The sequence below is a fragment of the Rhea americana genome, unplaced genomic scaffold (assembly GCF_003343005.1).
Source record: "Rhea americana isolate MKP2758 unplaced genomic scaffold, rheAme1 scaffold_323, whole genome shotgun sequence".
Taxonomy (NCBI): domain Eukaryota; kingdom Metazoa; phylum Chordata; class Aves; order Rheiformes; family Rheidae; genus Rhea; species Rhea americana.
Genome location: NW_028186450.1, coordinates 305,672 through 322,090, shown reverse-complemented (window position 1 = coordinate 322,090; position 16,419 = coordinate 305,672). Strand labels below are relative to the sequence as shown.

The 16,419-nt window shown below is 38.8% G+C and overlaps 1 protein-coding gene across 3 annotated transcripts in view; it reads right to left on the bottom strand.

Moving 5' to 3' along the window:
• Positions 1-16,419, bottom strand: part of TMEFF1 (transmembrane protein with EGF like and two follistatin like domains 1) — a 111,612-nt gene that overhangs the window by 9,474 nt on the left and 85,719 nt on the right. For all 3 annotated transcript variants that reach the window (XM_085310688.1, XM_085310689.1, XM_085310687.1), the window contains 3 exons: positions 10,352-10,448; positions 2,154-2,302; positions 1,252-1,317 (listed from right to left, as the gene is read on the bottom strand). In XM_085310688.1, the coding sequence (XP_085166814.1) occupies positions 1,252-1,317; positions 2,154-2,302; positions 10,352-10,448 (312 nt within the window). The remainder of the gene's footprint in view (positions 1-1,251; positions 1,318-2,153; positions 2,303-10,351; positions 10,449-16,419) is intronic.

The following is a 16,419-nucleotide window of genomic DNA, read 5'->3' as shown; positions in this document are numbered from 1 at the left end:
AAGCAAACAGAGAAGTGTGAACTGCTAATTCATCCTGGAAGAAGGAGTCATTTAAATTAGTTGACTGTAGACTCTCACTATCTAAAAAGCCTTGACTAATGATAAACCAAAAAAAATCTAAACTTATTTTACATGAGACATACTGCGTTAACATACAGTATTTGCCTTATTTGAAACTGCATGTACCTCTGAATGCACAAGCAATACACGTTAATAATAATTATAATAATAATAGTATACACTGCTTTTTCCACTACCTAGCTTTCAAGGGCAATTTCTATGCAATAAAGGAAAGGCTGTAACTTCTTTGGAATAGGAACCAAAAGCAGTGTTTCATTACATAACACAACAATGTGTAGATTCCACTTGGTGCCTCTTATGCCCTTCTCATATAAGTTATCATTAAATCATTTCCATTGGTACCTCTTAAATAGTGAAAATAAGGGAACCTGTGAAAAGGAAAAATATAYAGAGCCTTTCAGCAAAGAATGGGTTTTCAAGAAGTGTACACTGGGAGGCCACAGGAGTGCAAAACAGCATCATGACAGAAAAAAAATAGAAGAGTARTGCTAACAAAGAATATGCTCCTCTTTGGGAGAGAAGAGGAGGAAAGGTTAACAGCTATGGAGACGCGCTTTTTGCCTTGAGTGATACCTTTCTTGTTTCAGAAAGATAGAAGTGTTTTTTCCTGGTCAGCAACACTTCGAATGCCAGCAATAAAACGCAGAAAGGTATGTGTTCTGAAAATGCACTTAACACACGTGAGGCACTCTCTCTAATTTCATTTAAGCTAAGTATTTAGTTCATATAGCTAACACATTTCAATCAATGTGATTCAGTATGTTCATTTCTACAGAACATTTTAAAACCATCTAACAGATTCTGCCAGTTTTTTTCTTAAGTGGTCAGAAAAGACTGGTCACAGGGGGGGGGGCTTATGTTGTTTCAGCAAGAACACGGTGGCTTGGTGACAATAAAGGCATTGTCACAGCCACTGGGCACATTCCACTCTTGTGACAGATGAGCAGAGGGTGCGCAGCTGAGCAGCGTTAAGGAATACAGCAGGCACAACTCACAAAATACTCTTATCTCCTTGCCAGCCTTGCAAGGAAAGTGCTGTAAGAATGAACCTGTTCTTTCTGTCTGCCTTGGTTACAGAAATCAAAGTTCTAGGGCAGAGGAGAAGGCATGTATGTGCTCTATTTTTGTCTTGTAAAACTGTAACCTGACAGCATGATGACAGTACAATACCTTTCACCTCTGGCCGATACTGCATTCCATCATCTTTCTTTCCAACTGCATTTGTGTCACCTGTTTCTGGATAATAAACACATGCATGGAGAGCTATCAGGAAATGCTTATTTCCAGATCACTACATATATGTTATTGAAACGTCAGAGAAGAAAGAATTTAAAGTATTTTAATGACAGTATAACTGGTCACATTCCCACATTGCTCCTCTTGTACAAGCAGGTCTGTACAGGCAGTAACATCAGCATTTACTGCGGTAAGGGGCACACTCCAAAGTGTAGGTTTTGAACAGAAATATCTTTTGTGATATGGGCCTAGACAGTCACTGTTTTTTTTTTTTTTTTTTTCCTATGAGAAGGTCCTAAAATCAGTTCATCTTGGCTTGGTTCAATTCAAGACCCCAAAATYGAACAGTCGTGCACATAATTAACAATACATGTGGGAGTAACCAAATTGTTTCAGTGACCTATTCCAAAAGCTGGAAAACGAGGCATATAAATACTTGCACTGTTGGCCCCAAGTTTACTTACCTTGGAAGCATATTTTATGGCCCACATCAGCAATAGTGAACATTTTCCACATACTAGTATTCCTTTTTCTGTCCCACTTCTAACTACTCCCTCATATAAGACCTGGTGTGCTATTGCTTATATTCTCCTAAGAACTTATGCTGTTTTTCCAGGTAACAGCAGCCAGAAAAAGCTAATGTAAACAGGCCACATCCAAATCATTACATGGAATTCAGGAACTCAAAAGTCTCCCTAAGTGGGAAAACAAAATATAGGCAGAGAATTCACTGATAACTAGATAAGTAACTTCTAATTAAAAATGGAAAAGAGAAGGCTCTATTGAGCCTTTTTTGTCAGAATTTACATTTATAAGAAAAATAAAATCAAACCTACCTGAGCAGTGTCCAAGATGTCTTATGTCAATCTGTTCTTGTCTCAGACATGATGCTTCTCTAACAAAGCATGGATTGTTATAGGAACTACCATCAGAAGCACATACAGGATTAAAACTGTATCCACTGCAATCTATATTACATACACACCTGTTAATTAAAGCATATAACAAATCAAACTTGACATCCAGCAAATGAAAAATAGGTAATGTTGAGTCCTGAATAAACTGTCTCATATACTAATACCAGTTTTCTTTACACTGGAGAAAACCATGTTGCATGTAGATACCAAAGAATTCACTGACATCTCAGATTTCCAGGTAGAATTTACAGAAGTATAATAGATACTTCAGTGTGCTTTCTAATAATTCACTGATGTTTCTTTTAGTTTTACTATGATACGAATCTCTTTGATTAACACCTGAGAATGCTAACAACGCGAGGAAGATTAATAAATAATTAATAAAACAGTTTAAACATTAATAAAACAGTTTAATGTGTTGTCTATTCTCAAGTGTGAACAAAATCATATATTCTACTTTTTGTGGGGGTCAGGATCCCTGAGTTTAAAAAAAAAAAAAAAAGGAACTCATTTCTGTTAAGTACTACAAAGTCTTTTTTATTTCTAGAGGCTGAACAGAATCAATATGCTTAGTCAACTGTGTTATTTTAACAAGACTTTCATTCATGCCTTTGAAAGTTAACAGCGAGTTTATTGTGTTATACTGAAAACAGGATTATGCAATCTGAATTATTTCATATTGCATCCAATTAACACTTCTGTCATTTCAGACACAGTGTTTTTCACATAGTTTGTAACTAGGGACCATAAAATGAAAGGGGAGGGCAAAAAGAAGACCTATCCCATAGATGGTTCCTAACAACCCAAAGATAGCTCAGCCAGAGATTTAGAGAAGACTACAACACACCACCCTTTGGTTAGATAATTCCATTACCCCAGCAAAAAGCCCTGAAATTTGACATGTGTGAATGGCATAGGAGCACTTTCCAGTTCAGAAGCTTGTTTATTTCAGTCAATATTCTAATTTTTAACTGAACTTGTTTTTTTTAGAGGAAAGTTTCTCTGTGCATTTCGAAGTACTCTGCAAACCAGCCATTCTCTGCCTCTGATGGGGAGAAGCAAGGAGTTCCAACTGCAGAAAGGGAATGAGAGCACCTGTTAGAGCTCTCCACCTTGCCCCTTCTGCATGCTATGAGAGCCAGGAAAGGTTGCACTGCATCTTCTCAAGAAGTGGAGTAAGCACATACATCTCTTACCTCAAGAAGCTGCTTCCTTCTTCATGCCAGGAAGCCCACACATAGAGCACATGATATGGCTGTTAGGAACTGCCACTAGATTAATCTTGAATCATTATAGTAAGATATGGGATGAAAAAACCCAAACTACTAACTTGCAGGATCTTTATGTTCCTTCCAGATGTTTCAGATACAAGTAAATAAGATACAAGTTGATATATGTGTGCCTCAAGTTGGTAACAATAGAACTAAATTCTGTGCTGCAAAAATACTGAAGATGGCCAGAGTGCACTGAAATCAGTACGCTTTGCTTCATACAGTCGTGAAAGGGTCACTGCCTCTGATTTCATCTGCTTAGTAATTAGAGGCTTGGCTGATGCCTGCGTTCTAGGAGAAGTTAGGTAATAAAAAACAATTTGACTTCTAATTTTCCTAGGTGAAATTAAGTCAGATGATACTCAGCTCATGTAACAGAGCACCTAAATCTTCCTGTGATCCTTGTGCTGAAAGACTTCAATGCCTTCTAAGTTTCTCGAATAAAAGCAGATATTTGGAGTTTTACTCTGAACCTTTTTTCTTATTTCTCCTGCCATTTTCTCCCCCTCTCTTTCACTGAGCATCTTTTGTTATCTAATTAACAAATTACTTGTGGCCTTGAAAATACTGCTTTTCCCAGCAGTGTTTCATGCCCATGGACTTCAGAATATTGCTACACTAAAGAACATCTTTAGCAAACTGGTTTTGAAGTGCATCTGCTGAAGTTAAAAACTGGCCCAGTGAAGAGTGTCTACATATCTTAGGGACCTACCTCAAAGTATTCCTTAGGTCACTAAATATCAACATGATGAACCTAGAATAATTTGCTTACTGAACCATAAACCAAGGAAAGGAAGCACCTCTCTGTTTACATGCTCCCACATAATTTTAAACCTAATAAGGGGCTTATTAGGATTAAACCTAATATATACAAATATGCATCCAAAAGGCCCACAATACGTCGGTTTTATACACACATTAACACGAACTGCTAAGAACACTCTAGTTCTCAACAGCCCCCTGGCTATTTGTTTACTAATACCTTTACCTGTTCTTAGCACAAAGCAATCATTGCTGCATGCGTGTGCCTAGGCTTGTCAAATTCAAGCACATTTATTCCTATTTCTAGACAATTTCCATACCCAAGCAACCCTAATTTGGTCTGTCATAATTCAAGGTCCACAGTATCATAATTAATGTTGCTTTTTTGTCATTTCAGTGACTTTTGAAAGTATTTCTGTCTTTCTTGTGGTGTCACTACAATCAGAGTTAAAACTGCTTGGAGGATTTTTGTTTTACATTGTCATTCTTTGTCATGTTCAGATTTAATAACTAACATCAAATACTTTCTTAGGATTGCAAAATGCCTGTTTTGAAACAGCTGCAAATTTCTGACTATGTTGACACGTAGGTTATTGCTTCTTTAACTCTAGCCATCTAGCTTATGTACAAAAAATTCTCTTTATTACTTAAAATTTTGCATATAAATATAGGAAAAGAAAAAAAAAGCAAGATGAAATCTTGTGACATTTCCTTGAGGAATATGATGGTTTGAAGCAACTGAAGCACACTTACCAGCTACAATGGTTTACAGTTGCTTTGTCTTGTTCAAGCAGAACAGAGCTGGTGTTTGTCATATGAAATATGTCATGTGAAATAGCTAAATGATACCTGTAGTGGACCTTAATACTGAGATTTACTGACGATTACAAGCATACCAAATCTCCAGCTGGTTTGACAGACCCTGCCCAACTGGTAGACTTACGTTTTTCTGCTCACAGGTGTAAGGGTTACAGGCAAACTAATCTCCAGTGAGGCCCTCACTCGCAAGATAGACTCCAATCGGTTGGCAGGCCATGTGCCTGATGCCCACAAGCATGTTGGTGGTCAGTATTATAACGCAGCACACTGACCCAACACACTCCTGCAGCAGGGCCCTCCTTAACACAGATTCACAGGATGGTTGAGGTTGGAAGGGATCTTTAGAGATCCGCCAGCCAAACTCCTCCTGTTCAAGCACAGTCACTAGGGCACATTGCTCAGAACAATGTCCCATCAGGTTTTGAATATCTCTAMGGATGGATACCCCGCAACTTCTCTGGGTAACCCTGTTCCAATGATCAGTCAACCTCACAGTATAAAAGCTTTTCCTTATGTTCAGACAGAACTTTCTGTGTTTCAGTTTGTGCCTGTTGTTTCTCATCCTGTCACTGGCACCACTGAAAAGAGTCTAGTCCTGTCCTCTTTACACCCTGCCTTCAGATATCAAAATGCATTTATAAGATCCACCTCAGCCTTTTCTTCTCCAGCCTGCAGAATCCCCGTACTCTCAGCCTTTACTTCGATGAGAGATGCTCACAGAATCACAGGATCACAAAATCCACAATGGTTGAGATTGGAAGGGACCTCTGCAGATCATCTAGTCCAACTCCCCTACTCAAGCAGGTCAGCTCGAGCACACTGCCCAAGATTATGTCCAGACGGCTTTTGAGGAAGCTGATCTCTGAGGAAGGATACTTCACAACAGTGCTCAGTCATTACCATAGTAAAGAAGCTCCATGTCTCTTGTGTATTGGAGAGACCAGAACTGGACACATTACTCCAGATTTGGCCTCACCAGGGCACAGTAAATGGTAAGGATCACCTCCGTCAACCTGCTAGCAGTGCTCTTCCTAATGCACCTCAGAATACCATTGGTCTTCTTGGCCACAAGTGCACATTGCAAACTCATGGTCAACTTGGTCAATCAAGACTCCCAAGTCCTTCTCCACAGACTTGCTTTCCCACAGGTCAGCCTCCAGGCTGTACTAGTTCCAGTTCCTTAAACATCTTAGTATCCCTTCACTGGAGCTGCTCCTGTAGCTCTGCCTCTCTCTCATACTCCACTGAGGCTGTGATCTCAGGGTTCAATAAACAATTTCAGTACTCTACTTTAGACACCATTTTCTGTCATGGGTGAGACACTAACACTCCCATCCCCCAGGGTGTTATCAAAATTTATAACAAGCCCATACTATATGCAGCTAGCAAGTAACAGATTCCACCCGAGAGCACAAAAGTTTGATTTTGGACATTCACCCACATACACATATGCACTTATCTGCTTGCTGACTGTTATTTTTCATAATTTAAGCTACTTCTTTGCTTAGTGATGTAAAATAGTAAGATTGGCCTTCACCTTTCAATTCTATTACTAGTGTAAATATTTTGACAGAGTTTGTAAAAAAAAAACGCTTTAACTATACTGCAGGATGTTGATCTTGACTCATGTACTTAAGAAAATTGAGATTATTATGCTTCATTATGCTTCATTATTCTAAGATAAAAGCCTGAAGCCTTTCAGAGGACTGAAAAGTAAGTTGAGAATATGGCTGTTGGTGAGCAAGATGATGTGAGGGTAAGAGGATCTCTGAGGATTCAGTAGGGTGGCAGGGAGAAAGTCAGGAACATATATGTATTCAGAGGAGCTCTGGCTTAGGGAGAACAGGTCTGGGAATCAGGTGGAGATCTGGAGTTGTGAGTCTGCTCATTACATGCCTCCTTGTCTCTAGTAAGCATTGGAGCAACACAGGTGAGGTGGGAGTGAATAGGAAAAGGAGGAGGTAGAAGTCTAATGAGAAATTTTTAAAACTTTTGATACTGACTTTCATAGCCTAAACTCTTCTCTGCCTCCATGATGCTGCCTTTTGCATACAAGCAGCCTCCTCTGTTATACTTCTCCCCTTTGCTACTACGCCTTGTATGAGTGTAGTAGCCCAAACTCACATCCACATGAACTCCTATCCTGGGGACTCAGCTTCAGGAACTAAAACTATTCAGGAAATAAATAAAGCCAGTTTTCATGAAAGTGCTGAACAATCCCTGGACACTATGTGGTATGGGGAATAAAAGGAAAGTATCCAGTGTGAGGCAATCAGTTGTTTCCTCAGAACTAAGACTTTCTGGAATTTTTGCAAGTTGAGTGAAGAAAGTTTACCCAATGATTCATTTGTTGTGCTAAGAACAGGACTCAATAAAAAGAAATTCTGAAGGCAGCCCTATCTCTGACAGGAGCCAGTGCTGAAGCAGCTAATTTATTTTTTGCTACCTAGGCAGGAAAGGCTAATTATGAGACAGTAGCAATGAAATGTGGATAGTCTCACTCTCACTAGAAAACATGAAACAAAGATTTTTTTAAAACGTTTAGTGTTTGTGAAGGAAGGTAGAATTTTAGGAAAGTGAACCATTGCTGTGATGCTGTACTTCAAAAAATTAAAACTGGCATTTGACTTCATTAAAGAGGACAGACTCACAKCCACAAACTGAAACCAAAGAAGAGCTCAAGAAAGTGTTGGAAGACCCCCAGGTGATCTCATTTTTAAATGTTGAAAATAAGCAACACCCTGAAGTCAGAGCACTACAGAGGCTAGACAAGAGTTTGATAGTGCAAAGATGGCAGAAAATCCAACCTTCTCAGGGGAAGCCTCCAAATTTGTGATAAAGTCATACTGAAATCAAAGCCCAAGACTAGTAACAACAGCTCATGGAACTGCATGCATGTTGCAGACAACAGAAGCCAAGGCAGGACTCCAAGTATGGGATATGACACTGCAGAAAATGTTAGTGAGCTAAAAGTTTGGGTTCAAAGACAAGAAATCTTAATGTGGACTGTGTTTTACAGGCAAAAGAATTTGTATGAGGCATCACAAAGTGTGGGCTTTTTTTCTGCACAGTTGCTTGAAATTGGACACAGAATAAAATTCTCATGTTGTCATTTGTTCCCTGGTGAACAAGGATACAGAGAAGGCAGAGTTACTGAATGCCTTCTTTGCTTCAGTCTTCACTACTAACGGCAGCCCCCAGGAATCCCAGAGCCTGGAGACAAGGGAGAAAGTCTGGAGAAGGGAAGACTTTCCTTTGGTTGAGGAGGATAGGACTGGAGATCTTCTGGGCAAGCCTGACATTCACAAATCCATGGGCCTGGATGAGATGCACCCATGGGTACTGAGGGAGCTGGCAGATGTTGCCAAGCCACTCTCCATCATCTTTGAAAGGTCCTGGAGAACTGGAGAGGTGCCTGAAGACTGGAAGAAAGTCAAGGTCACTCCAGTCTTCAAAAAGGGGCAAGAAGGAGGACCCAGGCAACTATAGGCCAGTTAGCCTCACCTCCATCCCTGGAAAGGTGATGGAACAGCTCATCTTGGATGTCATCTCCAGGCATGTGGAGGACAAGAAGGTGATCAGGAGGAGTCAGCATGCATTCACCAAGTCACCAAGGGGGAATCCTGCTTAACCAATCTGATAGCCTTCTGTGATGGAATGACTGGCTGGGTAGATGAGGGGAGAGCAGTGGACATTGTGTACCTTGACTTCAGCGAGGCTTTTGACACTCTCTCCCATAACATTCTCCTAGATAAGCTCAGGAAGTGTGGGTTAGACAAGCGGACAGTGAGGTGGATTGAGAACTGGCTGAAAGGCGGAGCTCAAAGGTTGTCATCAGTGGCACGGAGTCTAGTTRGAGGCCTGTGGATAGTGGAGTCCCCCAGGGCTCAGTACTGGGTCCAATCCTGTTCAACGTTTTCATCAATGACCTGAATGAAGGGACAGAGTGCCTCCTCAGCAAGTTTGCTGATGATACCAAGCTGGGAGGAGTGGCTGACACACCTGAGGGCTGTGCTGCCATTCAGAGAGACAGACCTGGACAGGCTGGAGAGCTGGGTGGAGAGGAACCTCATGAGGTTCAATAGGGCAAGTGCAGAGTCCTGCACCTAGGGAGAAATATCCCTAGGTACAGCAGTACAAAATGGAGGCTGACCTTCTGGAGAGCAGCTCTGCAGGCAATGCTGATGGACAACAAATTGACTATGAGCCAGCAATGTACCCTGGTGGCCAAGAAGGCCAATGGTATCCTGGGGTGCATTAGGAAGACTGTTGCCAGTAGGTTGAGGGAGATCCTGCCCCTCTACTCAGCCCTGATGAGGCCTCTTCTGGAGTACTGCATCCAGTTCTGGGCTGCCCAGTACAAGAGGGACATGGAGCTTCTGGAGAGAGTCCAGTGTAGGGCTATGAAGATGATCAGAGGGCTGGAGCATCTGCCCTATGAGGAACAGCTGCCAGAGCTGGGCCTCTTCAGCCTGGTGAAGAGAAGACTGAGGGGGGATCTTATCAATGTGTACAAGTATATGAAGGGAGGGTGTCAAGGGGATGGGGCTAGACTCTTTTTCAGTTGTCCCATATGACAGGATAAGARGCAATGGGCACAAACTGAACCACAGGAAGTTCCGCCTGAATATAAAGAACTTCTTTATTAGGAGAGTGATAGAGCACTGGAACAGGTTGCCCAGAGAGGTTGTGGAGTCTCCTTCTCTGGAGATACTCAAAACCCACCTGGACGCAATCTTGTTCAACGTGCTCTAGGTTACGCTGCTTGAGCAGAGAGGCTGGACTAGATGATCTGCAGAGGTCCCTTCCAAGCTCTACCGTTCTGTAATTCTGAGATTTTATTTCTTTAAATGTGAAATATCTTTCACATTTCACAGTTCAGAAAAAGTGACCAACTCAGGTCCCCAGTTCAACTTAATGTTTAGATGTGCAGAAGTAAGAGAACTTGGAGGGAAGAGATAATCTCGGTATTGTAGTTCTTTTATTTTGCATTTTGATCTCTTTTGTTCCCAGAGTAAAGTAGAAGCTCTTCAGTGAAAAATATTTGACCGAGATTCTTCAATGTTCCTTTTTGTTGCTTTCTCCTTATACCTTACATAACTGAACAATGTTTGCTCTTTCTGGCACATATCGAATATATGATTTTTGGACAGCATTGAAACTTCAATTAGTAAGAGTAAACATTATTGTCATGCAGATGACTATGTACTTTTCTTGGTTTCCCTTATTGTTCACCAATATTTTTAAGTGAAACTTACTACTTACCCAACATTTTCTGCATCTTCATCACACTCAGCTCTGTATTTGCAAACTCCACATTTTGAATGCTTCCTCTGAACTTCTGTTCCAGATCCTTCATACTCTAAACAGAATGAGGCATTTTTAATAGAAAGCAGGACTTTTAGGTGAGTTCTGTTTTTGCTTACCTAAATCCACTTGCCTTGCTATTGACAACTTGAAGTTACCCTATACGTACACTGAAGCTATTGTATTCACTTGTACTCCCTCTTTCAAATTGGGCAGTGAAAAAGCATTCACCCCAAAAAGCAAGATTGCATCACCAATTAACTGTTCCTTTTTTGTTATTTTAGTGATAAATTGTTATTTTAGTGATGTTTATTTTTTCTGCCCCACCCTAGACAAACATTTAAATTTAATTGACACTGATAACATATAAACTCTGTGCCTTTTAATATCCTTGATCGTTAAGAAGAAGGGATTTGAATGCTATTTTAGTTGAGAACCTTTAGTAACAGATATACTTATGTAAGATTACCTGTTACATTTTTTCCCTTTCTGTTTCTGTTGATTCGATTAGACTGTGCTCCTTTCTCATACACGCTGTTGCATATTTTCTACGTTGTACTAATTAGTTGTACAGGACTATGAAAAGGCCTTGAGAGTCATCTTAACAAGAAACTAAATAGAAATACTATGATGTCCTCTAAAAGATAAAATGAATATCTCAAATACACTGGTCCTAAAAACATCTGCATTGCTCTTATTGTTGACTTCAAACTTGATGACCAAAACTGTTCATTGTGTAGCAGAGAAATATGAATTCAGTGAAGTTTAATGTAGAACAACCAAAAATTGAGAAATTAATACTGAACAGCTAGGAAATATACAGAAGAACATGGCAGTACTCTGATAACAACATTAGTTTCCCCCAGTTAGGCTTATATATTACTGAAGAATATCAAGCAAAACAAGAAAAGTTTTTTTCTTTACTTTTTTTCCCTAGATTCACAATAAACAGTAACATATCTATAAACAAAGATGTTAATATTTTTCAGAGCCACAAATATCATGTTATAAGTAGAATGTAAAATAGAGTGAATTATGACATTAAAAATAATTTATTGCATTGCTTAAAGTTGCTGTATACCACTTCATCCCTTACCTAAGATTCTTCTCGCTGAGAACTAAAATCTCAATAGTAAAGACATATACAAAAATAAATTTCAAACATTAAAGCTCATATTCCTTTTAAGTAAACTTCATAATTTATGTTTAATTTTCGTAGGATTGGTAATGGTGGGTAAAATTTCCTTGAACTGAAAAAAACACACTTTAAAATCCAACATTTTGAAATGTTACATAGGAAGCATTAGAGTAAAAAATTATGTGTAGCGATGATTTACACTACAAATAAGGCTTAATAGCAACTTTATATTTTTAGAGAGGATAAATCAGATTAAACGATTTAGTTTAGTTTAACTAGAATTAATCTCCCATATTTTTGATTTAAACAAAGCAATAATGGTGATAAAGACATTTGAAAAGAAGGAAGAGACCCACAGAAATTTCCAATAGGAGTCAGGAACAGTTTAACCTATTACAGTTATTACACAAATATTACAGCATCATTTTAGTGTAAAGCTTTCTACTCAAGGCTGTCACATGCACACAACACTAAGTAAAATAAAGCAGTTCTGTGTGCTATAGCAACAGGAGGTCAAACACCACCAAGCAAAAAGAGTTAGGGTTCTTAAATGTAAATAGAAGAAAGGAATCCACAACAGTTCTTCCTAATTTTCTCATATCTTGGTTGAAGGGAATCTCTCCCTCCTACATGTGGCTGAGTTTACACAGAGACTAATGTAGGTGATCCTTTATCAAATTAACTTCTATTTGAAACATAGTATGCATTTTTTTAAAGATTAACATATATCCAAACTTCACTACAAAATTTCCAATGCAGAAATCCCTTCACTCTCTTTATTAAGGTGCAGTAGTGGTCACTTTCACTTATCTTTAAAGATATGTGTCTTCTTTCTCATTCGATTTCTTTTTCTTTGTTTGAGATACCACACACTTACACCTGTGCTTGCCATACTAGAGTGTCCTTTAAAATCAGATTTCACTTCTCCACGCCAATATCTACATGCAAGAAAGAGACCCCTTAAAGTTTGATAAAGGTAAAGGAATGGCACTGTTTGTCTTTTCCCCATGGCATTTCCATATCTCTAACTGTTCTCACAACCTTTTAATCCCTTCCCTAAAATATTAAGACCCTCCTGCAGTTATGGATGCAAGAACTGAATGCACTATTCCATAAACAGCCGCTCAACAACGCCAAAAATAGTCCATGATATTCTTCAGTTTAAACATTCAATAATCTTATTATTTTTGATCATTCTTCTGCACTGAAAGCTCACATGCACTTTATTATTCACCTTATTTCCCAACAAGGTCTTTTCAGAACCATCAATCTGTAGGAGAGAGGCTGACATACAGTAAGAATGATCTATATTTTGGGCTTTCTACATATAACTATAGACATTATCCACCTCTTACACACTGGACATTAAAATCCTGATTGTTTATGTATATCACGAGCTCAGTGATCTGTCCTCTGGCTTCCAATGTGCAAACTTGATCACTACTGATTTTCTCCAAGGTCACCAGTGAAAGGGGGCTGGAGGCCAAGAATAGTTCTGAGAAACACAATCATTTTCTAATGGTTCCTTTACATTTCATGACCCACTCATTGTTTGGTAATTTTTTCCACACATTATAGGTGCACCATGCAGATTTTGTGTCCTCTAATTATTTAGATGTATATGAGACTTTGACTTTGACTGAGAAAAGTAATGTTTTTGTGGTAGTACACTTAAATAAAATGTTCTGTTGTACAAACTTCTTTGTTGAAAAAATAAGTTAAAAAAGACCACCTCAATACAGATTTTCCATGAACCCATGATGAAGGATATTAAAAAATTTCCCCTCCTTTAGTTCTGTATTCAATTGATTCCTTCATCTTCTCTTCCACTGTTTTGCTTCTGACAGATACTGATGTTGAAAGGCTATAGCTCTTCAGGTCACCACATTTATCTTTTTTTCAAAATGTGTGTGCATCACTTCTCATTGTTCCAAGACTTATATTGAGGAAAAAAAACAAAATCAACATTAGGAGTCCAAAGAATTCTTTGCCACTCATTTTTAAAGCTTTCAGATGCAAATAATCAATGTTCAATTTTTTCTAATCAAAAGATACAGAACTGCTTTCTCTATCTTTTAAAATTAGATTTTTTTTTTAAGAAAGTGGGGCCTTTTTTCTTTATTATGACTTTCCAGGCCCTCTTTATATATAATTATTTATTTGTATTTTATTGTATTTATATATAATAAATATGATCAAGTTAAAATCACTGGCACCTCAGGTACTACCAGCATACATCTATCAGGATGAAGTGTAATACAGATGAATGTGTATTAGTGCAACATTTCCAAGTTAGATAATAGTGATCTATAATTTTTAGATATTTCTTTCATTACTAGTTGCATGACATTTTAGCACTAGTAGCATGACATAGTGTATAACATAGATTGAAATCCTCCAAGAAAATGCACCTTTTCCCACCCATATACAGTAGATAAATATTGTTTTTCAGCCTGAATTGGTAGCAGACTTTCTCAGTACCTCATTTTCATGCTGTTAGAATAAGTTTACTCACTAACATTGGAGACCATTAGTTTCTCTTTTGCAAATGTCTCTGAATAATGCTTCTTTTGACAAACTGCCCCTTCCTCCATCTTTTTTTCCATTTGATCATTCCTAAATAGTTTATAACCATTAATTCTAATATTCCTATCAATCAATTCTTCCCAGTAGGCTTCAGTAACACAAGTTAGATCAAATTATATTCCTAGGTGAGTAATTCAAGTTCTTCCTGTTTATTACGCAGGCTCCTAATGTTGATGTATAGATGACTGCAGAATTTATTTTGCTCACTTCCTATAGTATTTTGATTAATTCTATTCTTGAGATCATAATTTCATGTTGAGTGAAAGCTTATTTTCCCTCTCTTTCCAGCTTCCTTTCCTGTTTCAGGGCAGTGTTTCATTAACACTCTGTCCAAGAAAAATGAGGCATAAGGATGGGATCTGCAACTCCCAGTTGTCTCTCTGAACTGTGCTGTTCCCCCACACTTCTCCTGTTTATTCTTCTACAGAAGATGGCTAGCTATATCTTAAGACATGTAAGGTAAGAACCTGCAAATGGACAGTTGGTCTAGAGTATCTGGACAGGAATACATTGCTTTCCTTGGAAACTCACTTGTGTGTTCCTACAACTGTAATACGTCTATGGTTCTGCTGAGGGTTTTCAATCAAATCTGAAGCAAAAATGTCAGCCAGTGTTAAGGTGACGTTTCGTCTGCCCCATGCCATGGCCTGGAAAGGGAGCTCCACTACATATGTATGTATACATATATATGTGTATATATATGTATATATTTATGTAAATATGTATGTCATTGTTGCAGCGAAACAAAGAGAGCTTGCAAGGAGTAAAGATTCTCCCTTGTTGCAGTGAAACAAAGGGAGTTGTAAGAAGTAAAGATTCTCCCTTGTCCAGGAAAGCCCCTCTGATAACCAGTTCCTATCTCTTTAGGGAGTACAGTGATTCTTATTGATGGGCTTTCTCTCTAAKCTCAAAAAGATCTGGGAAAAATAGGAAGGGCAACAGGAAATCCTCTTTTGCACACTAAAGTGCAGAAGAAAAACACATGGTCAGGCTGATTCTCTTAGCATTGAAAATTCCTCTCAAAATACCACAGTATCACTAATTAGAGTCTTAAGTTAACTGAACAATTTATTGACTTATCCTCTCTTCCATTAATTTTTAGGGCAACATTAGTTGCCCTAAACATGCTAGTTAAGATGGGAGTTCATTTCTGTAATTTAAAATAACACTGCAAATTTGCTCTTCTGTTTGTAAGGATATATTTAAAGCAAGTGCAAAAACTACTTTTATCTATCAAAAATTTTTGACGAGCAGTCTCTTGATAAATCTAGACCATGTTGCTGGATCTTATGCAAAAGCAACATTTACCACCATAGACAGCCCTGTTATCTATCAAACCACCAAGCCGGCTTAGGAGCAAAACCTAGCTTGGTAGTCCAAAGATCTTATGCCTTGCTGAAAGAAGCTTTCCCTGTGCAGATATGCAACAGCTGTTAAGCAAGCTCTAGTAAGAATACCAGCCTTTTGAGTTTGATTTGGCAAGAATCTGCATTACAGGTTGAATACAAGGATGCCAGCTGTGTTTAGGACTGGGGTGCCTGGAAATGGGGAGTTCAAACTTTGGTATCCCAATTGGAACACAGGTCAGGCAATGATACAGTATGTGTTACACAGTGGTTATTTTAATGAGTGTGCGTGCTATTTTAAGCAAAAGAGTTGAGGACATGTACTACATGACTACCATTGTGGCAACTATAACTTGTATTTTGCTTCTCTGCATGACACCATTGATCATGGCACAGAAAGTTAGCATACTGGAACAGCTGGATTAACTTTTACAGTGCTGTGATGCGGCCACTAGAGGTGCATCTAGGATTCTTTCAGATTCCAAGGTTAGTTGTACTGAACTCAAGAGATCATCATTTGTCAAGTGTGAGAATTTATTAGAGCCAAGAGGTTACAATAAAGCTAACAGTATAGTAAAACTAGAAATAGAACTGAATATATACCTATATATATATATATGTGTACATATCAGAGCTCTACAGTTCAGTATGTACAGTATGGTACAACTGCCCTTGTCCTTTCCTTGAGCACCACCCTGCCAGTATAGTTTGCCCTGGTTTCTATAACAATGGGTGCACAGTACAGCAACTGCTCTTGTCCTTTATGGGGCCACCCCTTTGGTATAGTTTTTCCCAGATTCTCAAGCAAATGGTGCACAGTACAGCAACTGTTCTAATCCATTACAGGCCTCCTCTCCAGTCAAAATTTCCCTGGTTTCTCCTCAACATGCTGGTGACATCATGGGCATTCCTGCTGATGAGTGGTCCTTGGGTCTCTAGGCCAGCTGACTGTGGGT